General features: G+C 36.2%; 1 protein-coding gene across 2 annotated transcripts; it reads left to right on the forward strand.

Annotated features, from left to right (window-relative positions):
• The first annotated feature begins 5,726 nt into the window (after window positions 1–5,726).
• Window positions 5,727–25,598, forward strand: LOC131159369 (uncharacterized). 2 transcript variants are annotated; one of them, XM_058114238.1, is made up of 4 exons: window positions 5,727–6,193; window positions 22,759–23,383; window positions 23,914–24,196; window positions 25,238–25,598. In XM_058114238.1, exons 1-4 carry the CDS (start codon window positions 6,082–6,084, stop codon window positions 25,289–25,291), a joined length of 1,074 nt encoding a protein of 357 aa, XP_057970221.1. In that variant the 5' UTR covers window positions 5,727–6,081; the 3' UTR covers window positions 25,292–25,598. The 2 variants fall into 2 exon arrangements, with proteins under 2 accessions (XP_057970221.1, XP_057970220.1); XM_058114237.1 differs by having other exon boundaries at window positions 5,790–6,193; window positions 23,914–25,598.
• The last annotated feature ends 1,609 nt before the right edge of the window (window positions 25,599–27,207 follow it).

The following is a 27,207-nucleotide window of genomic DNA, read 5'->3' on the forward strand; positions in this document are numbered from 1 at the left end:
CTCGAGTAGGACATGTTAAGTCTCATAGCTCAAAGACCCTTGATCTAACTTAGGTCATCATAGAGGAACCCAAACTCGAACAGCAAAGGAGAAAAACGCACATTCCACTCCACTAGTATCGAGGGTAGCTCTCATCCCCACAAAACAATCTTTTTGTTGGCATACCCTTCACTTACCACCCACTAATTGAGACTAGGGGAAGTGACACCTGTACTACTCGAGTAGGACACATAAAGGATTATCGGCCCACGATAGTCCAATCGAATCTATATTGACATTGCCCAATAGTATAATCACCGACCAAGAAGGGACAAACATCAAATCTGCGGGTTGAGAGAACCACGTGATCTCATTCTCAAATGGATTATCTATAGGTTTCCAATACCACGTCAAAGCCCAAAGACTACCCTCAAGGATGCCAAGAGCCCCCTAAGTGCTACTCATGGTGCTCACTTAAAACTAGCCTCAAGGATGTCAGGGAGGTAGGTTGCTCACTTGGTGTTCTCCTAGAAAGTCATGTCTCCAAGTTATTCTCATTCACATACAAGTAACCACTAGGAATCTAATGATACTTAGTCTTAGGTTCACGAACACCACATCAAAATTTTTCAGATCAACCACAATGTCATAGTGACATACTTGAACCATCCCCACTACAATTGCATAGTTGCATCCAAGCAACCGTCCTTCCCTCGAAGTTAGGGTCATGCAATACAAAACTCTAAGACCCTAAAACATTGCATGGACTCTTAAGTTTATTTGTCTATTTTTTTTTTTATAGTAATCCTATCGTCTGAAGATTTGAAAATTCACATAGAATCTTAAGAACAGTAAATCCAATTGATGAATGTCAATAATGATTTGAGGCTAACATTCACGATTTGAGGCCAACATTCACAAATTCTTGCGATATATTAATAAGCTACTAATTTGAGGCTAGCATTCAAAACTCCAAAAATCTTATGGATAAATGTCAACAACAATTCAACATTAAAAACAAAAAAAGTATGGAAAAGAAGAAATTGCAAGAAACAAAAAAAACATTACTTAGGAAACCAAAATAAGAACAATCAAATATCAATCACCAACAAATTTATTTCATCATATATCATGTTCAAATCTATAAAGCATCTCAAACTTCCATTCGTAGATTAAAAATGAAATAAATAAACGAAATTAGTTCACAGGAAGAAGAAGGAGAAGAAGAAGAAGAATTAGTGTACATCAACAAGGAACTTGCCTAACAATGATGCCTACAATTTTGTGTTTGTTTGGTGCGTGCAACTGTGTATGTGCATCTATAGTGTGTAATGTGTGTGTGTGTGTGTGTGTGTGTAGAGAGAGAGAGAGAGAGATAACACCTTTGCTGGAGAATTTCCTTTAGAGCTAATCCTTTGCTAGAGCGAACGAGGGAAAATTGGGGAATTTCCAGGTCCCTAATTCTTTTTAGACCAAGTAGTAACATGCATTTAAGGGAAAATTGAGGACAACCCCTAATGAGATTCTCATTTGCCACCTAGTGTAATCATTTTCAATTAGGGGACTACAAAAAATGTTTTAAAGGACAAATAATTTTATTTGTCCACTTTTCTTGTCCTTACATATTGGCTTTTTTTTATAGTGTCTATTGTATTTTTATTATTTTTTAGTACTAGTTTTATTTGTTTATTCTAAAATTAAGTTTGAGTAACACTCTTTTAATCAACATGTTTCTTGCCATACAACATTGAGCATGTTTGACAATACTTCTTACTATACACGATCATTGACCTATAGGGGGCACAAACTAAATCTATCGACTAAATTATAATGTTAATTAAATAAGCAAGTTAGAGAATTTAATTTGTTAGAAAGTTATATAAGAAGGACGACTGGTTATATTTTCTTATTAGTCAAAGTTACACTATTATTTTTATTTATTGATGAACTTTTTGTACAAGAATTCCTCATTCAATGTTTGTAAAACCATTTTATCCCTTTCTAACAAATTATGATATAACTCATTATTTTTGTGATGACCTATAAATATTTCTCACCCTCACACACAAAATTTAATTTGACACATTAGTTTTTTATTTCTTGATTCTTTACCGTGACAATGACTTAGTAAATGATTGAAACAACCTTTTACGAACTCAAGCCTAAATTTATCAAATGCATATATTTTTAAAATATCAAAACAATAAATTTATAAATACATATATTCCAAAATCACATATTCTCTAGTTTCTAATACTATAAAGGAGATTTTTTTTTTGGTATCCTTTTTCAAAAATATAAAATTTATCTCTATAACTACCAATTATTATTTCAAAATATTCCTTTTAATTACCCATAACTATCTTAAAATATCCTTATAATTATGTTAAGTTTATTCCTATAATTATTCATAATTATTTCAAAATATTCTTATAACTATCTACAATTATCTCAAAATGACTTTTTATTATTTAATTATTTATTATTTTATTTTATAATTTTTTTAAACTTTTAAAAAATAGAGTCACTGAATATGCATATAGTTTGTACCCATGACTAAATAAACATTAACTCAAATAATATATTCACAAATAAATGAAATTTAAATTTATGAATTTAAAATACATAAGCATTATAATATCCCATATAAATGCAAGTTTACTGAGTTTTTTTACCAAAATATTAAAATAAAAAATAAAAAAACATAAATATGAAGGAAATTGGGAAAATTTACACAAATGTACCCAACCGACTTTCCAAAAGTCGGTTTTGGCTTTAAAAAAAAAAAAAGTCAGCTGCAATTCTTGACTGTTAAAATAAAAAAAAAAGTTAAAAATTGAGAACCAACTTTCCAAAAGTCAGTTTGTGCTTTAAAATTAAAAAAAAAAAAAAAAGTCAGCTGCAATTCTTGATTGCCAAAATTAAAAATAAAATAAAATTGAGAACTGACTTTTCAAAAGTCACCCCCCAAAAACCAAATCCCAACCCTCCACCCAAAATCAAATAATAAAATATATATTATTTTTAATTTAAATAATAATAAAAGATATATCACTATTCAAATTTTAAGATTTAAATAAAAATTTGTAAATAAAAAAAATATTTTTAAGTGTCATTTAATATAAAAAATATTTTCTACTTTTTATTTATTTTTCAAATGAATTTAAAAAAGTAAATTAATTTTTTAATTTCAAAATATGATATAAAAATGAATACAATAACAAAAAAATTGAAATAATTTACTTTTAAGAATAATAAGACAAAAAGGACATCTTACTCCCTAATTACATAAAAAAATTTGTTTAAAAAAAACTAACTTCCATTTTTTTTCCCAAAATAGAAAATCTGTCTCTAATTTTAATTTATCTTTCCTTTCCCCGCTATTTTACTTTTCTTTCGAACTAAATAAGACCAATGTATTACAATGGAATCTATCATCTCTTCTACCAGTACAACTCGAAGGGAGCTGTGTCGGGTAACATCATTTGGGCTCACTCCATCTCCAAGGGCCTCATCAACTGGGTCGCCCTTGACTTGACCATCTATCCGTCCAAGCTCTTCGACATAAATGGGTGCTGGTCCAGATCTGCCACCATCCTCCCAGGCAACAAACCTGTCCCCCACGTTCTACCCCTCCCTCCCCCCAAATCAAATCCACCCCCCCCCCCCCAAGTTCTGCCCCTGCCTCCCCCCTTGAAAGTGGGAATCATAATTTTTTTAAATTTAAATAATAATAAAATATATATTATTTTTCAAATTTTAATATTTAAATAAAAAGTTATAAATAAAAAAGATATTTTTAAGCGTCATTTAATATAAAAATATTTTTTACATTTTATTTATTTTTCAAATGAATTAAAAAAAAGAAAATTTTTTAATTTCAAAAAATTATATAAAAATGAATACAATAACAAAAATTTTTGAAATAATTTACTTTTGAGAATATTAAGACAAAAAATGACATTTTACTTCCTAATTACATAAAAAAATTATTTAAAATATAATTAAGAATGGAAAAATTATTTAACATATTATTTTATGTATATTTTATATAAGAAAATTTTAATGTTTTATATTTCTTACCTAACTGACTTTTCAAAAGTCGGTTTGGATTAAAAAAAAACAAAACAAAACAAAAAACGAACACTAAAATCTAGGCACAAAAAACAATTAGAATGAAATAATGGAATGGAAGAAAAATATAATGAAATTAAAAAAATTATAACACGTGCTTCACGTGTTCTCCCATCACTGATGTGTCCAACCCGTGCCGCCCGCGCACCGCAATTAGGTAAAAATTTAGGCATTCACACATTCTGGTTTTCAGAGTAGAGTGGAGTGGGTGCTACGCCTTGAACCAATTCACGAAATCTCTACTTTGGTACAAGTAGGTCATTCCCCGGTGCTTCCTTCGGCTGTCGACGACCATTCTCCAGTGCTCGTCTCGCCCGATCCAGCTAGTGGTCGAGTCACGGAATGCGCTCGTGTTCATGTTCGGGGTGGGAATCACAAGGAGGTTGTTGTCAGGTTTGATCCATTCACGGAGATACGGGTTGAATAGGTTAGCGGGTACGACGTAGTTCTGGACCTGCCTGTTCTGGAAGTCGAGTCTGGTGTAGAGGATGACGGATTTGTTGCCTAGGAGGATGGTGGCAGATTCGAACCAGCACCCATTTATGTCGAAGGGCTAAGATGGGTAGATGGTCGGGTCAAGGGTGACCCAGTTGATGAGGTCCTTGGAGATGAAGTGAACGCAAGCGATGTTGCCCCACACAGCTCCCTTTGGGCTGTACTAATAGAAGAGATGATAGATTCCATTGTAGTACATTAGTACTATTTGGTTCGAAAGAAAAGTAGAGTAGTGGGGAAAGGAAAAATTAATTAAAATTAGAGACAAATTTTCTATTTTGGGAAAAAATGCAAATTAGTTTTTTTAAATAAATTTTTTTTATGTAATTAGGAAGTAAGATGTCCTTTTTGATTTATTATTCTTAAAAGTAAATTATTTCAATTTTTTTGTTATTGTATTCATTTTTATATCATTTTTTGAAATTGAAAAATTAATTTATTTTTTTTAATTCATTTGAAAAATAAATAAAAAGTATAAAATATTTTTTATATTAAATGACACTTAAAAATATTTTTTTATTTACAAATTTTTATTTAAATATTAAAATTTGAAAAATAATATATATTTTATTATTTGATTTTGGGTGGGGGTTGGGATTTAATTTTTGGGGGTGACTTTTGAAAAGGCAGTTCTGATTTTTTTTTTTTTTAATTTTAAAGCCCAAACCGACTTTTAGAAAGTCGGTTCTCAATTTTTAACTTTTTTTTATTTTATTTTGACAATCAAGAATTACGGTTGTTTTTTTTTTTTTTTTTAAGCCAAAATCAACTTTTAAAAAGTTGGTTGGGTAAATTTGTATAAATTTTTTCAATTTTCTTTGTATTTGTGTTTTTTAATTTTTTCTTTAATATTTTGGTAAAAAACTCCAAATTGTATTGCCACAAACATAACTTATAATTATTTTATTCCTTATGACAGGAGTGCCCCCATAATTGACGGAAAGCGCCATCAGCCATCTGCCATCTGCCATCTGCCATCCCCATGCATTGCGTGTTTGAAATATCTCGTTAAAACCCTACGTCGGCATCAACAACGTTTGATCCACCGAACAGGACTCGCTCTGTGGGGTCTACTCAAATTCTTCAAATCACAGGCCTGACAAATTAACGAACCGCACAGTCCGAACTGTAGGTAAACCTGTCCCGAGGTGGAAGATACTGGGCTGGCGACTTTTTGGCTTGTCTTTCCCTCTGCATTGGATTGGGGAATAAAAAAAAAAAAAAGCAGCATAAGTCTGAACCCTCTTTCCAAATTCATTCCTTTTCCCTTCGTGGGATAAGAGAGGGGGGGAAGACGGGAGGCTTCTTCTCTTTAATGCTCTGGAGAGGCCCTCTCCCTTCTTCTTCTTCTTCTTCTTCTTCTTAGACTTTCCTTTTGCAGAAAGGGACAGGGAGGAAGAAGAAGGTACTCAGAGAGAGAGAGAGAGAGAGATTGGGGGAGGAGGTCTCTTCTTTCTTTCGTCTTCTTCGGCCATGGATGCATCATCGTCTCAGCCATTTGGTGAGAGGGAAAGGGAGCCTTGCGCTTCTCTCGTGGACCCTTTTCTTGTCGAGGCTCTTCAGAACCCCCGTCATCGTCTCACCAGTTAGTATTTTTGTTTATGCAATTTTGTTTTTGTATCGGGTTAATTTGATGTGGTAGCGCTTTTGTGTGTTTTGAGTTTTTGAATATTTGATTCTGAGAGATTGTTTGGGTTTGATTTTGGTTTTGTTTTTAGGCTCTTTTTTTATTTTATTTTTTTTTTGTGGTAGGGTTTTAGGGTTTATGGATGTGTTTGGGCGCTTTATTGGGTTGAGTTTAAAGTCAGGGTTTGCATTAGTGATGCGTTGAAGGTTCATCATCTTTTAGTTTTGATTATGGCAGATCTGGTTTTGGTTTGGTAATTTGGGTTCAAATTTGTGGACACTGTTAGTTTGTTTGAATGTCACGTTATGAGAATTTTCATTGAAGCAGCACGTTAGATCCAATATTTACTTTTACTTTCACGTTGCTTGGTTCACAATTTTGGTGGTTTGAACTTCCAAAAAGTTCTTACTAAAGCATGTCTGGTTAACTTCGCAAGTTAGTTGATCTTGCTGATAATAGATAACATGGAGAAGTTTAGATCCATAAAATATTCGAGCTTTGCAGATTGTTTTTCTTCCTTCTGGGAGCAAAAGCATGAAAGTGTTCCAAAAGTGCTTAGCTAAATATGGGTTCGGGAAGGAAATATTATATGTCAAGGTTTAAAGAACTTTAGAAAAAGGGTTGTGGGGAAAACTAAAAATAAAATGTGTTTCTACTGGGTGGAGATATTATGCATCTCTTATTATTTTGAAGCTATATTGAATTTATCATCATTTCAATCTAATGATGCGCCACTGCTTATATCTACAAGTTACCATTCTACATGTGCCCTCACAAGTAGCGGGGTGACGATTGTTGAACATTTGTGGCACTCATTACTGTCAACTGATTGAAATTTTGAAAATTTGCATTTGTATTTCGGGGCTTAGTTGATATTTCAAGAGGCAGGCATGGTATTGGTTAGCAGATAAATTGTTTAAGTTACTAAGTTTTTAATCAGAAAAATGTGAATCATCTCCATGGAATTTTATTATTAGGAGTATTGTTGTTGTTTTTCTGTATGAACTTTATATATGGTTTAATAACCACTTTCCCCCTTGGAATTCACACTTTTCTTAATGCCTTTTGGCCTTGTAGTAATTATATTGTAAACACACATCAAAGTGACCTCCACTATCAAAATGTGTGTAGTGTTAACTAAGTACTTGATGATGAGAAAGATGTTGATATTTTCTCTATGCATGATTTACAGAGGTATTTGATGGTGAAATGGTTGGAAAGGGATGGTTTGATGTCTTCAACTTTTAAGGGTTAAAAGTTAAACTGTTGGCTTTTATATTACAAGGAAAAACATTGATTAACATTGGATTCTTAGAAAATTTACAATAATGTGTCCTCTTTAACCCAACCCCCCCCCCCCCCCCCCAAAAAAAAAAAAAAAGAACTTTGTCCATCTGCCTGAATGTTTTGCTGTATTGCACTAAATACGTGCTTAGGTGGTTGGTGACATAGCTGCTGAGGGGCCACTGTGGGCCTTTAATGACAATGGATCAATCCCATAATTAGTTGTACGCAACCTTGCATAGTTGAGTTCATTTAGATGTTCATGCCATTGCCATCATTCATAATAATGCCATGAGAGATCACAAAAGACGACATTAATCTTCATTAGGAAAATGTTGCCAATTATTTTGGAGATTTAGCTGAGCCTGACGATATGTGGTGTATCTTCTTACTGCTGTTTTCCATGATGCATTACCTTATGAAACTAATGGCTGTTTCTTGGTAAAGTTGAATTCCACAATACAAGGACTAGTTTAACACAGTACACCCTATGGCAAGTTTGTTGAAACTATGGGAGACTTGTGAGCCTAATCCGACGTATGCTTCCTTAAGAAAAAATCATATCAACATTTCCTTTATTTGCGAATTAGGTTATTTGTGGCTATATGACTGGTTAATAACTTAACAATTGGAAGGGGATGGTCACCTGTTTACTACTTCTAAAGGATGAGTTGGGGATTTCTACATTATTAAGAAAAAATTTAATCAATATTGGATCCTGAGATAAAAAATAAATAAAATGTGTCCTCTTCATCCGAAAAGTTTGTGTATTTTGAACTTCCTTTGTTCACTTATACGCGCTTAGGTTATTGGTGACATTGCATCATAGGGGCAGCATGAGCCTCTATCGATCTAGTTAAAAAATTTCGTTAGTTGCACTGGATTTTTTTAATGGGCGAAGAAATTACAAAGAAAGAAGAATAGCGAAGATATTATCGGCAACATGATGCCCTCCCAATACAGATAAAAGTAACAAAGAAATTGGGACGAACTCCTAACAAAGCAAAGCTCTTCAATCCCTTTGCAACTCAACAACATTTGAACACAACAAATGCAGGTTAAAGATGCATTTCAAATTTGTAATAGGTTTATTTAATAAGTGATGCCATCAGTCATAAAAAATTTTGTGCAAGATGTTATTACAGTCTACTAAAAAAATGTAAGGGGCAGTAATATATGCATATTATTATCATTATTATTGGGTTGTAGACTTGGATATGGGTATGGGTTGTAAATTCAAGGAGCATTTTCATTTTCAATTTATTGGTTATGATCTCTGTGTGGTAATTAGTTTTGAAACCTGGAACTTAATCAAGGAATAGGTGTTGCTGTAGCTATGGTGTGGCAAATGATGGTCAATGCAATAAAATTAGATATGCATTGGGGCTAGTAGTGGGGACAACAGTGGTTGGTTGTTGTGATTGTAGGGTGATTTTTTCTCAAAATTATGTATGAACATGAAATAATTGCATCCTACTGATCAAAGATATTGTTACATTATAGTGCATTATGGAATTTAAGTCCTTTTATTTAGAACTTATGTGCATAAATGCAAAAATTTATGTGCGTGTGCTGTGGGAGAGACCCCAGGGGGGTCTCTTAGATTAAATGAATCATTTCTGGTTTGTGCTGCCATCCCATTGAATGAATCATTTGGATGGATCTTTAAACACCCCTATATTTTGTGGCTTTTTTGGAATCCCATGGTGGAGAGTGTGGATAAGAGATTTAAGGGGTGGAGGGGGGCTTACTTGTCTATAGGTTGTCATATTAGTCTCACTAGTTATTTATTTTTTAATCTTATATATATATATATATGTATATATATATATATATATATGTATATATATTTTAAGTTTCTGTAAGTGCTACTACAATTTTGAATAAGTTTGTTGGAGATTTTTTTCTATGGTTGGGCACATGATTCTAAGAGGAATCATCATGTTAGTTGGGATGTAAGTGGGAGATCTAAGCCACAAGCGGGTTTGAGCTTGGTGGTTTGGTGTCTAAAAACATCTCTCTAGTTTGGAAATGGTTATGGAGGTTTCCCCTAGAGCTTGATTCCTTGGGCACAAGATTATGAGAAGTATTGAGTTCATTAAAATGGCTAGGATACTAGAGGAATGATCATCATCTGAGCTTGTGGAAGCTTGTTCTCTAATTGCTGAATTTTCCTTTCTTCTTACTTGGTTCAAAGTTGGTCTGTGGTTGTGTGACGAGATTCAATTTTGGGATATGAGTGATGTGAGGGTTTGACCAAGGGGTTCTTTGGGTTCTTTTTCTTCCAAGTTTTTTTGTACTTTATTTATTGAAACCTCCAATCCCAATAAGCCTCCTTTTGAGTCATATCATTTGGAAGGTTTAGTTGCCTTTTAAGCTACTTTCATTTGGATCGGGACTTATGATAGGGCTAATTCACATGACTTCTACACGTTAAAAGACCCTATTTAGGCTATAAGTCCAGATGCTTGTATCTGTGCCAAGATTCTAATGAAACAGATGTGCACCTTTTTCTACATGGTCGAATGACAAACTTTGGAACTCTTTTTTCTTGCTTTGGTTGAGGATAGTGGGTGTCTTAGCATGTGGGTGACTTCTTGTTGGTGAGATTCCAGGGCCTTAGAAAAGAGTAGAAAAGGGAGAGCTGTCTGGACATGTGAGGCCTTGACCATATTGTGAACCCTTTGGTCGAGAGGAATACAATAATTTTTTGAGGCTCAAACAACTTCTTCTTCCCATTTTTTGGGGGCGCAAATTTATCTTTTTATCTTCATTTTGGGCCCATTCCTTAAGAGTCTTTTTGGGGGATGTCACATCTTTGAGGATTGGAGGACAGCAATATTGTAGTTTTAACGGACTCTTGGAGGATGTCTTGCCCTCTACGTTGCGGGGGGCGATATCTTTTTATCTTCACTTTGGGCCCATTCTTTGAGTCTCTTTGGGGGATGTGACATCTTTGAGGGTTGGAGGGCAGCATTATTGTTGTTGTTTTAATTGACTCTTGGAGGATGTCTTGCCCTCCACATTGTACTTTGTGTCCCTTTATTTAATGGACTGGTGTAGGACATTATTAGAATTTAGAGATAAGAGAGAGAATTGAGGAGGAGGAGAAAGTCAGAGTTTTCTAATGGTAAAGTAGCTTTAACCCAATGGAGGCAAATCAAGAGGCGATCTTAATAACCAAAACTATTGGCAGGGATGATGGACAATGTTTCACTAGATTTGGTCAAGGAAAATATAGAGGAAGAAGATGAGAGGGATGGAGGCACAAGTTTACTGAATTGAGGAGAAATAATCTCAAGGGGATTTGCAACAATAGGTTCCATGATTAAAGAATTTTCAATAAACTTTGGAGCAACCAATTGTTCCTCGCTTGGTTGAAAAGCAAGGCCATTGACTAACATATCTATCCTAGTAGTTGGCAACTCATCTTGCTGTTCATTGCAAGTCTCAACAACCAAGTTTGGAGACAAATCAAGGTCAATCTCTTGTCTAGAGGCTCCAATAGTGCTTGGGATCACTAAAGATAGAGGCTACGACCTCAATTTTAGAAGATTCATGACTCACATCAATAGAATAAAAAAATTGTGCAATAGTTATATATAAATTATTTATGTAGTTATGATATTCTATGCATCTATTTGGATGGGCATTTTTGATACCCTTTACAAGTCGAGTTTTCTCTTGAACAACTTGGGTGGGCCTAGGACTACTTTGTGACCATTGAGAAGATTCATGACTCACGTCCATAGAAGAATAAAAAATTTGTGCACTAGTAATATGCAAATCATTTATGTAGTCTTGATACTTAATTACACAACAATTTGCACTGGCACTTTTGATATTTGTTTGTTTATTCTCAACAATTTGAGTTTTCTTTTGAACATCATAGGAGGATCTACTAGGTTGGAATTAGGGGTGAGCAAACGGTCAGTTCGGTCAAATTCGGTCAATTAACCGAATTAAACAAAATTTTTGGTTAATGATTTCTATTAACCGAACCGACCAAATAAGGGATGTTAATCGAACCTTGCCCAACCGAATTACCTTTTCGGGTAATTCGGTTAACCGAATTTATTTTAAATTAATTATTAAAAATAGAATATAATTATAAGCAGTTTATCGATTCCCTTTGGAATGCTTTCCAGTAGGTAACACTCTGATATGTCCAAATGCATCAGCTTCCTCAGCGGCGAGATATCAGGAGGTAATTTTTCTAGATTGTGGCATGCCTTGATGTCAAGGATTTCAAGATTTATAAACTCAGTGATTGATGAGGGCAATGTGGTTACCCTAGAAACTCCTTGAAGACCTAGGTATCTCAAGTGCTTCTGGTCCTTCAATTTGTCCAAAAAGTCAGAATTTTCTTCAATATGGTGTGTTGCTGAATTCTGCCACCTACCAAGTTGAAGAACCACCACCTTCTTCAACCTCGCAAACGAATCTGCATTGAAACGGATATATTGCTGGTTTACATTGAACAGGGTTAACATTTCCTCCTCCTTCGAGTTATTACTATCGCTGGAAAGTTCTTCTTGTTTCCCAGAAACCAAACACGTGTGGCAAGATTTAGAGAAAGCATAATTGAGTTCCACTGAGGAATTGAAATCAAAGAAACCAGATTTTGTAGCCACAGAAATAAGCATTTAACGAATCCACGGATGAATATTTTACTATTATTATTGTGGGCAATTTGGTTAACCGAATTAAAATTTCTCTTAACCGAACCGATAACCGATTAACCGAAATTTGGTACATCCATAGCCGAACCGAACCGAACCGAACCGACCTGTTTTTTAACCGAACCGAAACGACCGAAATTGGTCGGTTAATTCGGGTTTCCCCGAATTATGCTCACCCCTAGTTGGAACCACATATACGGAACTAACTCATTTTTTTCCCCCTCAACCGCAGACCAAATATGGATGGATGCAAATTTAGACAAGTACCAAATAGATAAGCAACATTAAGTAAATTTCTATGGACTCCAAGTAGTGTAAGTGCATACTATGTTACAGATGGGTCCTTGCTCTGACTTTGTAGTTTTGAGATATTCTTCAAATATATCACTTCATTTTCTCACAGATGCTCCAAGAAAACTCCACTTGTAAACTTAGATAAGGGTGCTGGCATGCTAACTTATCCTCCAAAAATATGTATCATACAATGGAAGATGGATTTCTCCAAACCAATATCAAAATCTTGCAAAGGAGAACCAAATTGTCGCAGTAAATCTCAAAACAGTGCTTGGGCCTCAATCTGAATGTTTGCTCTCCTTCAAAACTCTGAAATATTTGTGTTGGCAGTCCAATACCACAAGCTAGCTTCTCAATTTCTCAACTTTGTGCAAAATAAAAGCTCACAAGATGCAGTGTATAAAGTTTGAATCCAGTGTTGGTGCTGAAATTATCCTCCCCACATGTATCACAGGCCAACACTTGAATTTCTCATAAGTTATGTTTCAAGTCTCAAGGAAAACCCAATTTATCATGGCTGGAAACAATTTCTCACAAATCTGAAAGCAGGAGCCCTGGCAGTTTCTCAGTTGCAGGTCGCTGGCGCATGGGGTGTGTGCACTGCCAGTGAGGCTTGTCCAGTGATGAAACTTTGGGGAGTTGAATGGTAGTTGTCATGCCTCAAGAGAATGCAGGAAGATCTGAGCTTTCAGAAGGTGGTTGGCTGGAACACCTTTGAGTGGCGCATGTGCCCACATCCTTGTTGGGTGGAGGTGAAATTGCAGGGAGGTGTTTTCCGGTGGTGTTTATCTGTGATAGTGTAGGAGGTGTTGTGAAATTCTTTCTGGAAGTTGGGGTTTTGAATCAGTGACAAAACTGAAACTTTCTGGAAAAGTTGCAGGTGAACATTGCTTGCACTTTCTGAGCTTTGACTGGCTGTGTGATGATCGTTGTTTGCTCTGATACTAATTTGATTTAGGACAGTGTTAAAATTCAGAATTGAAGCAATTGAAGTAAAGGATTTCTGCCCTATTAGTCTTGTTGTTGTTGGGGGGGGGGGGGGGGTTATAAGATCATTGCTAAGGTCTTAGCCACCAGACTTCGCACGGTTATGGAAGATATAATTTCATCTTCACAGAATGCTTTTGTGAGGAACAGGCAGATTCTTGACCCTGTACGAATGCCTTGACAGTAGATTGAAAACTGGGGTGCCAGAACTACTTTGCAAATTAGATGTTGAGAAGGCTTTTGATCATGTAAATTGGGCTGCTTTGCAAATTAGATGTTGAGAAGGCTTTTAATCATGTAAATTGGGGTTTTCTTATGAAGTTACTAGAACGGGGTGGGTTCTCTGCCAAATGGAGGCGGTGGATTTTCTTTTGTATATCTAGAGTTCGTTTCTCCATTATGATAAATGGCACTCCTTGTGGGTTTTTTGAGAGCTCCAGGGGGTTAAGGTGACCCATTGTCTCCTCTCTTGTTTGTCTTGGTTATGGAAGCCCTGGGGAGAATGTCGGATAAAGCTGTCACATGTCAGGCTTTGGTGTGGGGCGTATAGAGGGAAGAACTTTGGTGGTGTCTCATCTTCTCTTTGCAGACGATACTCTAATTTTTTGTGATGCTGATCTGGATCAGATTTTGTTTCTCCGTGTGATTCTTATGTGGTTTGAGGTGGTCTCTGGTTTAAAGATAAATTTGGGCAAGTCAGAGTTGGTTCCTGCTGGTACGGTGTTTAATTTTGATTTATTCTTGCACATCCTTGGCTGTAAACAAGGTAATCTTCCTATGAAATATTTGGGTCTTCCCTTGGGAGCCAAATTCAAGGATAAGACAATATGGAATCCAATTTTGGAGAAGATAGAACGAAGGTTAGCAGGGTGGAAACATTTGTACTTATCTAAGGGAGGTAGAGTTATGTTAATTAATAGCACTCTATCTAATTTACCCTACTTTCTATCTTTATTTCTTATTCCTGCTGCTGTGGCTAACCATATTGAGAAACTTCAAAGGAATTTTTTATGGGGTGGCATTGGTGATGAACCAAAATTCCATTTAGTTAAATGGGATACTGTTTGCTCTCCCATTTCTTCGGGTGGTTTGGGGATAAGGAAGGTAAGACAGTTTAATGAAGCTTTGCTTGGGAAGTGGTTATGGAGATTTGGGATGGAGAAGGCTGCTTTTTGGAGGCAAGTGATAGAGGTGAAATACGGCTGTGAATGGGGTGGTTGGTGTAGTAGGCCTGTTAATGGTCCACATGGTGTTGGCTTGTGGAAAAATATTAGTTGGGGATGGCCTTCTTTTTCTGGCCACGTTCTATACGATATTGGAAATGGGTCTAAGGTGAAATTTTGGCAAGACCATTGGTGTGGTGAGACGTCTCTTGCAGTCAGCTATCCTGATTTGTATAGATTTTGCCAAGTTAAAGAAGCTAGCGTGGCTGAGCTTATGAAGTTTGATAATGGAGTCTTGTTTTGGGATATAAGTTTCTTTAAGGGTATGCATCTTCGGGAATTAGAAGCCTTGACTGGTTTTATGGATACCATATATGGTGCATCAGTGAAGGGGTTTGGTGAGGATAAGATGTGCTGGAAATCTGATAGAGAGAAGGGTTTCTTGGTTAAAGGTTATTATGGTATTTTAATGGGCTCCAAAGATTGTGGCTTTCCTTGGAAAAGTATTTGGAAACAGAAAATTCCATCTAGAGTAGTTTTTTTCGTTTGGACTGCTGCTTTAGGGAAATGCTTAACGATTGACAATTTACGAAAAAGAAAGGTTTGGATATTGAATTGGTGCTACATGTGCCAGTGTAATAATGAGACGGTTGATCATCTTTTTATTCATTGTCTGGTTGCAATGGACTTGTGGGTTATGGTGTTGGATTTGTTTGGAGTGAGCTGGGTTATGCCACAATCTGTAGTGTGACTTCTAGCATGTTGGCAAGGCAGATTTGGTCGTTATCGAAATGGGTTTATTTGGTTGATAGTTCCTCATTGTTTATCGTGGTGTCTTTGGAGGGAGAGAAATAGTAGGTGTTTTGAAGATAAGGAAAGATCCATTTCAGACATGAAGCTATTTTTCTTTACAACTTCGATGGATTGGTTGGCTGCTTTGCGAAACCAATCATTTTCTTCTGTTTTTGAGTTACTAGATTCTTGTAATTTCTGTTTTTGATTTGTTTACCCCATGTACACTCCTCGTGTATTTGGTGTTCATTTTGATATCAATAAATTTATTACTTATAAAAAAAAAAAAAAAAATTCAGAATTGAGAGGAGGAGGAGAAGAAGAAGAAGAAGAAGAAGAAGCAGAAGAAGAAGAGAAGCGGCTGCAGCAGCATCAGGAAAGAAGAATGGAGAAGGGGAAGGAACAGGAGAGGTACCTGTGCCCCCTGGGGTGGGGGGAAGGAAAACTGCAATCTGATTCAAACAATTAAGGGTACAATAACTTACATATCCAGAACTTATACTACAACTAATACGTACACATTTGCATAAAAACCCCAATAAAACAAGGAATGAAAAAATATCTCAAGTAGTTAAATACACAAAATAAAACCAAATTAGCCAAACTTTTAAAATAACGGGGAATATCGTGACCTAAAAAAAAAGTCCTGACTACCAAATAAACATCTAAAGTTCTTCATTGGTGATTCTCCATCATGAACGTTTTAGAATTTTAAGAAATAGGATTCAGTTTCAGGAGGATTTTGGGTGGGATAGGTTTTGCTCAGGTTTTGGTGCCTTCCATTTTTTTCTCCTGTTTATAGTGCTTCCATCACATCCTTTTATTCTTTGGAGAGGGGCTCTCTTTCTTGGGATTTCCATTTCTTTAAGGGATACATCTGGTTTGTTTTCTTATCGTTCTTTGTTTATTGAAACCCTTAATCTCCTGTCCTTTTCCTTTGAATTGGGTTATTTGGAAGGCTAAGGTTCCTTTTAAGCTCAGTTCATTCACTTGGACTCTCACCTGGGATACAATTGATATAATTTATTCCTTAGAAGAATCGAGACCTGATGTAGGACAGTATTAGAATTCAGAGATAAGGAGAGAGAATTGAGAGAATTAGAAGAAGAAGAGGAAGAGAAGCAGCAGCAACAGGAAGACAGAAGAACAGAGAAGGGGAAGGAACAGAACAGAGTTGGAAAAAGAAGAAGGAGAAGAAGAAGAAGAGCTGGGGGTGCAGAGAGAGAGAGGGCAATCTGATTCAAACAATAACTGCAAAATAAGCAAATAACTTACATGTCCAGTACTAAAACATATATTTACATAAAAGCCCCAATAAAACAAGAAATTACAAAATAATCCCAAAGTGCTTAAATACATAAACCTAAATTGACTAGACTTCTAAAATAACAGGAGTTTTCCCAAACTGAAATATAAAAACCTAGATACAATATGAGCATCTAAAGATCTCCTCTAGTGGTTCTCCATCAAACTCCTCTTAAAAAGGCGTAGTAGCTTAGCTCCATGCATGGGAACAAAGTCAAACTTTTAGGCAAATCAAGAGGAGGCATGATCTGCATGGCATTGTCAATCACCATCGGAGAATATGTAGAGGATCCTCCAACTACAAGTGGCATAGAAGGCTGCAATGTCCTCTGATAAAATAACAAGTCCTCCAAACAAGAAATCAATTTAATATCCAAATCTATTGGAAGCTCAAGCAAATATGCATTTGGTCCAGACTCTAAGATGGTGGACAACGTTTCACTAGATTTGGTTAAGGAAAATGTTGAGGGTGAAGATGAAAGGGATGGAGGTGTAAGTTTTCTGGATTGAAAAAAATGATCTTGAGGTTTTTCAACAATGGGTTCCATGATTGAAGAATTTTCAACAAACTCTATAGCATGGTTTTAAATAATGGCTGCAATTGTTGTGTAACGCCGTTACGTACAGTTTTTTGGGTTCTCAATACCATTACTCACTGCGAAATCGATGGGAAGAAAAATCTTGGTTGTAGCAGCTGTTACGGACTATGACTGTTATGTAAAGGCTGCTACGACTGTTATGTAACTGCTATAGGACTGTTACGCCAAAAAAAATTTATTTTTTACTTTTTCTTCTCATTTTTGTTTTTTCCCCCTTTTGTAAATCATTCTCAATATACTATGTGGCAAGAGGCGAAAAAAGATTATAACGAGGATGATAATGATACAAAACTTTCAATTTTTTTTAAATGCTCACAAGAGATGCATTAATTAACACAAATTACTGACTTGTTAGGAAAATATTTTATTTTGATAATATTAGCAATTTGAAATTTATGTTCTATATTTTTCAACTTCAACCTTCTTTTCTTTTTTAGTTATTGTATATTCGTATTATTCGTATGCCTTATGTGTCGAATAGATTAATGGATTGTCTTATGTGTCTAACTGATTAATGGATTGTATAGTGTATTTTGTTTTATTAATTAATTTATCACACATAAGAATTTATCACGCATGAGAACTATGAAAAAGGATAATTAGGTATGCACATGTAATTTTTCTGTCAAAGGTGGTTTAAAACAACTATAAATTTCTTGCCCCTTACCAAAAAAACTTAGGTTGTTGAACTAAAGGATCCAAAATATACTGCAACTCTTTCTAAGAAGGCTTAAAAGCTAACATGCAAATATACTAATATGCACAAGGTTGTGCATGCTTGAAAAAAATTCATGGCCATTACCCCCGCTTCTTGTTATGTAACATCCGCTACTTTTGCTTCCTATTAGACCCATTATCGTTGTGTTATGTACCCGCTATCACGATTTAAAACCATGCTCTACAACAGCCTATTGTTCCTCGCTATTTGGGTTAGAAATGGAAAATTGAGGTTGAAGAGCATGATCATTGATGGGCATATCTGTCCTTGTAGTTGGCAACTCATCTTGCTGTTCATTGCAAGTTCCAACAACCAGGTATGGTAACAAATGAAGGTCCATTTTGGCCTCGAGGCCCCAACAATGCTTAGGATCACTGATGACAAGTCTACAGCCTCATTTTGAGAAGATTCGTGACTCTCATCCACAGAAATCTTCAAATTGTGCACTAGTTATATGCATATCATTTAGGTAGTCGAGGTATTCTATTATGCTACAATTTGGATGGGCACTTTTGATATCCTCAACAAGTTGAGTTTTTTTTTTTTTCAAACATCTTGGGTGGGCTTAGGACTACCTTTTTGACCATTTAGAAGACTCGTGACTTGCGTCCACAAAAGAACCAAAAAATTGCGCCCTAGTAATATGCAAATAATTTGTGTGGTCATCATACTCAATTACCCAATAATTTTGCATTGGCACTTATAATATTTGATCGTTTATCCTGAACAATTTGAGTTTTCTCTTCAACATATTCGGAAGATCTAGGAATACCTTGTGACCATGGAGAAACTAATTTAGACTGCTGAAATTCTTCAAAATAGGAAGTGGGGTTATGGGTTGGGTAGCTGGAGAAATCTCTCAGCTTCCAAAGCCATCTGGGCCTCAGATAGAGTAGTGGGGTGTTGTTGAACATTTATATGCCTTTTGATTTCACTCCTCAACCCTTTCTTGAACAAAATTATGATTTTAGATTCCTTATTAAGAGCACAGCAATGAATGAGATATCTAAATTTAAGGTTTTAATCAGTGGCATTAGAAGAAAGTTGTCTAAGGCTGCATGGTTGCTCCAGTAATTGTTGAGAATATGGACCCATTATTATTATATTTTTTTAATTGGAGAGTAAATATGGACCTCAAATTTAGACAAGTACCAAATAGATAAGCAACATTAAATCAGTTTCTATGGAGCCCAAGTAGTGTAAGGGCATACAATGTTACCAAAAGGTCCTTGCTTTGACTTTGAAGTTTCAAAATCTTCAAATATTTCACTTCAGTTTCTTACAGGTGCTGCAAGAAATTCCACTTGTAAACTTGAAAAAGGATCCTGGGACACTGAATTTATCCTCCAAAAATAAGTACTAAACAATCAAAATGAGTTTTTTCAAATCAACATCAAAATCTCACAAAAGAAAACTAATTTGTCATAGTAAAAATCTCAAAACACAGTTGTGCTTCAATCTGGATGCTGGCAGACCTTCAAAACTCTGAAACTTACTTGGGCAGCCCTAGATTAGGCAGTATTCAACCTTAGAAATGCAAAGCAAGCTTGATAATCCAAATTTTCAGCAGAAGGCTTCAAAATATCAGGAAAAAAATCTGAATTGTGGAGGCTTGAAGCAATATCTCGCGAGTCTGGGCAGAACAGGGGAAGTCTAGCAACTTCCCCATGTGCGTGGCTGGTGTGGAGCACATGAGCCGCTGACAGGCCTCCTTCGGCGATGAGCTTCTGGCTGGAGACAGATCAGAAGGTGCGGATTCCAGCAAAGGTGGCTGTGTTGGAACACAATTGCAGGAAATGGGGGAGATTTCGGGCCGGGTGGGTGTTGGCTGCAAAATTTTCAGCTGGAGCATGAGGCTTCTCTGGTGGTCAGACAATGATGAAACTTCAGCTGGGGGTGTTTTTTTTGGGGGAGGGGGGGTGGTCTCAGGGAGGTGTTGTGGTTTGGTTGGTGGAAGTTAGGAGTGCAGGGGCGCAAATATAATTTTCAGAAAAGTTGCAGATGAACAGTGTCTGAAATTTCTGCAATTTCTGAGGAGGAGGAGGAGGAGGAGGAGGAGGAGAAGGTGTTTTAGAGTCTAAAGGCTAATGCACGTCACGCTCTGAGGAGGAGGAGTATGTGTTCAAGTCTAAAGGCTAATGCACGTCACACACTAAATTATTGAGTCTAAAGGGACATGCACTCAACATTGTTGAGTGGCTGTCCAGGATTTATACGAATGACTCCTTAAAAATTATCAAGACCTTATAGGGCTACTGGTTCAGATATTTGTTTGATGTGTTTAGTCCTGTGAGACTAATGCACATCTGTCTCTACATTGTTGGGCGGCTGGACAGCTTTGGGGCTACCCTTTTCTCTCTTTTCAGCAAAGCAGGTGTAACGACACTAAATGTTGATTTCATGTTTGGTATAGTTCTGTTTTGGGAGAAGGCAAAGAAGGGATGAACGGAACATTTTCATGGTTCAGATATTTGTTTGATGTGTTTAGTCATGTGAGACTAGTGCACATCTGTCTCTACATTGTTGGGCCGCTGGACAGCTTTGGGGCTACCCTTTTCTCTCTTTTCCGCAAAGCAGGTGTAACAACATAAAATGTTGATTTCATGTTTGGTATGGTTCTGTTTTGGGAGAAGGCAAAGAAGGGATGAGTGGAATTGTGAGGTGTATGAAGTTTTTTTGGTCTTTTTGGCTTGGTTGACAATAGGGTTTTTAATTACAAAACAACATTTTCCCATTTGTTATGTGATGGAGTTGTTTTCCTTGCTTCTTTTTGACATGTGCTTTAGGAGCTGTTTTTGGGGGGAATTCTGTCTTATCTCTGAAGGGTTTGGACAGCTGCCTTGTTTTGTTATTGCCCTTTAGTTTTTCTTTGGAGGATGTCTTGTTCTCCACAGCTTCTACTTCTCTCTCATTAATGGATTTCCTTTTCTATCTAGAAAAAAATTTTCACACGCACAAAAGATCTCAAAGCTGTACTGTTCTTCATCTGGTTGAATTTAGCAGGTGGGTATACCATTTGCCCCTTAGAGTGCTAGATGTTGAAGGGTAAACAAATATTAATTTTTGATAATCATGCTTAAATGGTGTATGAAACGGGAAAGTAATATGAAATGAAGGTATAACTAGATGCTCTAAGACTCTTATGATTCTTTATCTGCTGGTAATCCTGTTTCATTCAGGGTCACTCTCTTCATGCTTTATTTCTGAAAACAAATGCTTTTTATTTTTCTCTATTGTTGCATCACCCAATATAATAGTATAAACATGTTCAGTTCTTGAGAACCATACTTCCCCTTATAATGCCCGTCTTGTGATTTGTAAGATACTATAATCATGGATTCACGCCTTCTATAACATAATGTTTCCATTTCTATTCATTGTTTTGATGACAATATATGAGGGCTTCTGAAGAAGCCTGCTGAAGAATTATGATGAAGGGTAATGGGGTAGTGATGTAACTCCATGCTTTGATTTTTTATGGTGGGAAATATTATGTGATGGATGTATGGAAATGAGGCTTATGTTTGTGAAATGGACCTATGCTTGTTTGTTCATGTAGTCTTACATTCACCAACTTGAAAGAAAATGCAATGTCAAACCCATAGTCACCAGAAAATACTACACCCTAATGAACCATGAATTGGTAGAGCGCTTTGAAATGTGATACATTTTCATCCCAAATTGCTAAAATAATGATCTAAGGTTTTGATGTGATATTTTCCACAGCATATTTTTTATTCATTAAAGTAGAGAATTTGCGCATTATAATTCAAGGTCCAGTCATTAATAATCTATTTCAGTAAAGAAGATCTCTTTCTAGATTTAGAAATGCCTCAACATTCTCTCCAAAAAATACAAGTGCCATTACCTTTCACCAATATACCTATATAAACATATGCCTCAAATGCTATACTTTTTCAGGTATGTCTGTTAATTCTATGGGTGGTATTTCATGCATCATTTACTTGAAAATATTGCTCAATTAAATATTTTTTTGCATGCTATTGTCTCGCTAGAGTTAATTGCATTTGCTAACTGTTTGGATAGGGTGCAGCTAAGTTATACCAAAGAAGAATAATGCTATTTTTGAATCATACATGTGTTTGATTTGCAACAATATTGTGTTTGGAGAATCATTCTATTTCAATTTTCATGCACCTGACCATTGCCAGGGTTATCCTTGCATCCTTTGTTGAATTTTGAAACAGAATTTGTTTCACAATGCTCAAGGTCTTCCATTTTAGTGACATGTTCCTTTTCTTTTTGTCTGACTGAATAATGAATAAATAATAAGACAGTATAAAATGTCAAGTCAAATGAAAAATCGTAAAATGTGTTTTATCATTCAAGGGGAAGAAGAGAGAGGCGGTTGTCCAGCACTAGCTATTCCTTTTTGTAACTGGTGTGCTGGCTCCTATATGTGTAGTGGGAGAAGAGGGTATCCCATGAATTTTTTATTATTTATTTATTTATTATTATTATTATTATTTTAAGTCAGTACTCAAAATCTATAGATATGGAAAGAGACCATTTTATGATTTAAGTTTAAGTCACGTATTAAATATATTGGGGCGTTTACGCCAACACTCCCCTGCCAAAAAAAAGTTCAATATATAACTTGTTTTGTTGCACTCAATTTATTAGATGATGGGCTTTTTTATTGTATGGTAAAATTTTTCTTTTTGAATATTTTTATCAGTTCTGCGCATGGAACTCGATATTCAGAAGTTTATGCAGAATTCCAATCAACAGCAATTTGAGTTCCAACATTACCCCACTTCCTACCTTCGGCTTGCAGCACATCGTGTTGCTCAACACTATGGTTTACAGACCATGGTGCAGGATAATGTTATAGATGGTCTGGGAAATAGAATTGTGGCAAGAAGAACCGCAGAATGTAGATACCCTTCTATCTGTTTATCTGAAATTCCTGCTAAACAGTCAGAAAATGATAAACCTGAGAATATTAAAATAGCCATCAGGCCTAGGCCTAATAAAGCTTCATTGGATGAAGTTAAGGAAATTGGGAGCAACCGTTGTAATGTGAGAACTGTCGAAGAGAGGAAGGAGGAGTATGATAGGGCCCGGGCTCGCATTTTCAGCGCTCTTAGCAGTCCTGAACCAGAAGATACTATGCATCAGGCAATAAGCGAGGGAAAGTATTTGTGCTTATGTGGAGATGAGAATGATGGTTGCAGAAACTCCATGGTTGATCCAGAAAAAAGCCCTAGCATCAGGGATGGTGGTACTGCTTCTCGAGTCGCCATTTTTAGAGATAGAGAGAAGGATCGCACTGACCCAGATTACGATCGGAGTTATGAAAGGTAAGATTCTGAATTTAAATATTGGATTTGGATGGGGAATCATGTAAGTGGTGTTCCGTGGTATGACTCTCCTTTTGTTGTATTTTCTTCTCTTTTTTGCATGCCGACTAATACGCCTACTGTACCCCGTTCTGCTTGCCTTGCACTGGCACTCTTTTAAAAACAATCTGTTGGATGCTTTACGCTCCTATGGTTACTATGTTAAATGGGAAAGATTATGGAATATTATTATCCATCAATCATAGATTTTATCCTACTTTATAAAAATTAATCATGAAAATGTTGTTTGGCTGAGGAGGTTCTTAGTCTCCAGCTAATCGGGTGTTGAGAATGAATCATCACAATAAAACCATTCAGAATTTGATCTTTAATTTGTGAGAATAGTACAGGTTTGAGCCTAATGGGTTATGGGAGTTCTGCTTGTTTGCTGTTTTGACCCCTTTTCTTAGTCTTGCTAATGCATTCCGTGATTACTGATCAAATGGACGCAATTCTAGATCTAAATTAATATATTTTTTCAATTGATATAGGTATGTTAGGAATCCTCTAAGTAATCAAAGCTTTAGTTTGGCACCTTTCAATACACAAAAAATTCAATTTCCATTCGTGCAATACGATACTGGTTTTCCCCAGCTGGGTCAGATGCCAAGAAGTCAAGCCTCTGTCAGTTATAGGTCTTCTTCGAGTCCAATGATGAATCCCTATGCAACAGGATTGAGTCAGACATCTGGTGATGCTGTTTACATGCAGTGGCCAAGTCCTGCAATGATGTATGCACATTCATATGAGCAGTTTAGACATGCTGTTTTCCAGGTAAATGCCATTCTCTTATTTCCAGTATGCATCTCTTCTCAAATTTTACTAATGATTCTGAATATATTAGGAACTGTCAGCTATAGCCGCACCATAGATTATGCTTTGGATTTTGCTTTCTGTGAAGAGTGTGTTTTTGCTTAGGGTTTAATTATATCGTGGTTAAGATTTTTATGGACCAGTCTGCTTTGTAAATTTTGTAATGCAGTTAAATCATGCCCTTCTCTAGCCATAGTTCAGATCAAGTTTCTGATGTAATTGGACGTTAAGTCACTGCATATTAGTTTTAAATTGTTCAAATGGGTGTGCCATGTGGTAAACGGCTTTTTATAATTATGTGTACATAGAACCAGACTGCAACTGCAAGTATACGCCCATGATATTGAAGTGCCTGTGCATATTTGCATATTTTTCTAAATTGATTGTATGGGCGTGCACATGCTAAATGTCTTCTCTTGATTATACATGTATTTGCAATGACGTTGCTGTTATTTAGGAAGGACTAGATTTGAAATATCACTGGACTCGTGCTAGTATGTGAGCATAATATTGTATATAGAAATTATGATGCACATGCTTGCAGTATTGTTGGTCGTATACATTTATAGTAGGGGTGGTGAAGATGTGCAGTATCTAATAAAAAAACATGCGCTGAATCTTTTGGGATTTGTATGATGATTTTGTTTTCCTTTGATGCAAGTGGACTTTGGAAATGCTTGTGCTAGCTGTGTGGGCGTTTCCATGGCATCTGAGAAGAAATTGCACTTGAGTGGGCATGATTTTGGAATGTGTTCAGAAATTTCTTACACAAGGTTCATATGAAACTTTAGGGCACTTGTAGTGCTTAATTTTCATTTGATGCCAAGGCTTCATGCGCTTCACCATCTCTATTTCTATACAAACGCAACAACTTATTTTCCTGCTGTCTGTATTTGTGTAGTTGTGTGAAGTAAATGCAACAACTTATTTTCCTGCTGTCTGTTCTTGTGTGATTGTGTGAAGTGATTTTGTTTTGGCCCTCTTTTGTTTATGTTTTGGCAGGCACCTTTCTGTCAGCAGCAGCCTCTCAGCTTTGATTATTCTCAAAACCATTGACATTATAGGTGGTGGTGGTGGTAGTAGGGATTGTGTAAAACCAAACATGCAGATTTCCTATCCCTTTTTAGAGCCCCGCAGTTCTTGACGGTAGGATTCAGTTTGATTCAGTCCAGTGCCCAACAAGACATTTGTTTGCAGTTGGTTGGCTCCTTTCCCAGTTCTTAGATTTTCTTGTCAGTTTATTTTTATTTTTGTACAAGGGGGTTAAAATGAATTCTTAAAAAGCACATCTTCGACTAACTGCTACTTTTGTGTAATGGGATTAAACATTTTTATATCTTCATTAAATGCTGACTTCAGTTAATATTATTATTATTATTATTATTGGCCCTTTCATGTAATTGAGAAGACTACAGCAGAGCACAGCTAATGCAAAGTCCTATTTTCACTGTTCATGCTCTAGAGTCCTGCCTGAGCCTAGCAAGTAACAGCCCCTGCCCGATGTGTTGACTATTTGAAACCCCCCCTCCCGATAAGAAAAAGGTGCTCCCTTTTTCCATTTTTAATTTTTGGGAGAAGGGGGGACACCATCACATGGGGGGTTACCCGTTATTTAATAATAATATGATGTTCTGATAATGGAGGGGTCAGAGTACACTTATTGCCAGCTTTGAGTTTTGATGAATGCATGCATCCGCCGCATTGTTTTGGTGAACAATCACAATAATGAGCTTATATTATATTAAGCCTTAAAGGGGCGTCTCTGTGGATGATGGGTGCTTGGTGCATGTCTACTTGTCCAAAAAAATAAACCTTATCTGTCAGAACAGAAGGGCACTTTCACCGGCCCAACAAAACAGAACAGAACAGAACAGAACAGAACAGAACAGAAAGCTGATGAGTTGCTGCTTTATGAAAAAAGAATCTATGTAGGCGTGTTTCGGTGGGCTGAGAAAAAAATTAGGTCTTCTTGGTCTTCCTATTAGACGTTTTTTCTTTTAATAAAAAAAAAAATCTAATAATAAGTAAAATCATGTCAACTGGTGGGTCTAATTATCAAATTGCGAATGGACTCTTAGGAGGATCGCATTGGTTCTCCTAATTGGGACTTGGTGGAACTCACTATTTGGTGGGATTGATTTCATTGGACCCTGCTCGTGCTGGTCCTTCAGCAAGAGTACTTTATTTTTTATTACTATTATTTTTATTGTTACTGTTATCATTATTTTCCATCCTTATGCTACAAAAGTGAACCAATTGAGCAAGGAATGAAGAGGGTAGAATGGCAATTAACATGAGGGTTGCATTATGAATCAATGATGGGTTGGGGTGGGAATTGCATAAATAGAACAGAAATCATTCTTGATTCTGCAGCACAACTAATGAAGATCCCAATAACAACATTGTTAGCATGAGAAGCTAAGTGCCATTACCTGAAGAATAGTGACAGAAGCTCAAATGGGTGAACCATGTTTACCTGAGAGGTAACAGCCTATGGGAAGCATCGGCGAAACATGAGGACTCACCACTAATTAAAAAGTTGATTGAGATCAAAGATAAACTATTAAATCAGCTTGGTGATAGAAGGCTGGTTGGAGAGCTGATAAAAAAATGGGTTGTTGATGGTAAATTTCAGTGCTCTGAGGCTTACAACTTTTGGAGAGTGAAGGGAGAGGCTGTACCATGGCAGAGGGTAATTGGAAGAATATTTGTGACCCGAAATGTTCTTTCATCCTGTGGTTAGCTGCAAAAGGAAAGTCGTGATAAATTCAGTGAAGATGGAACTGACAGAACATGTGGACTGTGTGGTGGGGAGACTGAAAGTTTAGACCATTTTTATTTCAATTGCAGAGTATCTTCTGATTTCTGGAGCAACGTGAGAAACTGGCTAGGTATGACAAGGGCTATGACCACTATTAAGGCCAAACTTAAATGGCTCCGAAAGGAATGCAAGGGTATTGGGTTTCAGTTAG

Source organism: Malania oleifera, chromosome 7 (genome assembly GCF_029873635.1).
Source record: "Malania oleifera isolate guangnan ecotype guangnan chromosome 7, ASM2987363v1, whole genome shotgun sequence".
NCBI classification, from domain to species: Eukaryota; Viridiplantae; Streptophyta; class Magnoliopsida; order Santalales; family Ximeniaceae; genus Malania; species Malania oleifera.

Bases quoted from the DNA above. Each gene is read 5' to 3' on its own strand.
- LOC131159369 (XM_058114237.1), top strand. From the start codon at position 6,082: ATGGATGCATCATCGTCTCAGCCATTTGGTGAGAGGGAAAGGGAGCCT. The intron at 6,194-22,758 runs GTTAGTATTTTT...TATTTTTATCAG, and splicing joins CCCCCGTCATCGTCTCACCA to TTCTGCGCATGGAACTCGAT. The intron at 23,384-23,913 runs GTAAGATTCTGA...CAATTGATATAG, and splicing joins TACGATCGGAGTTATGAAAG to GTATGTTAGGAATCCTCTAA.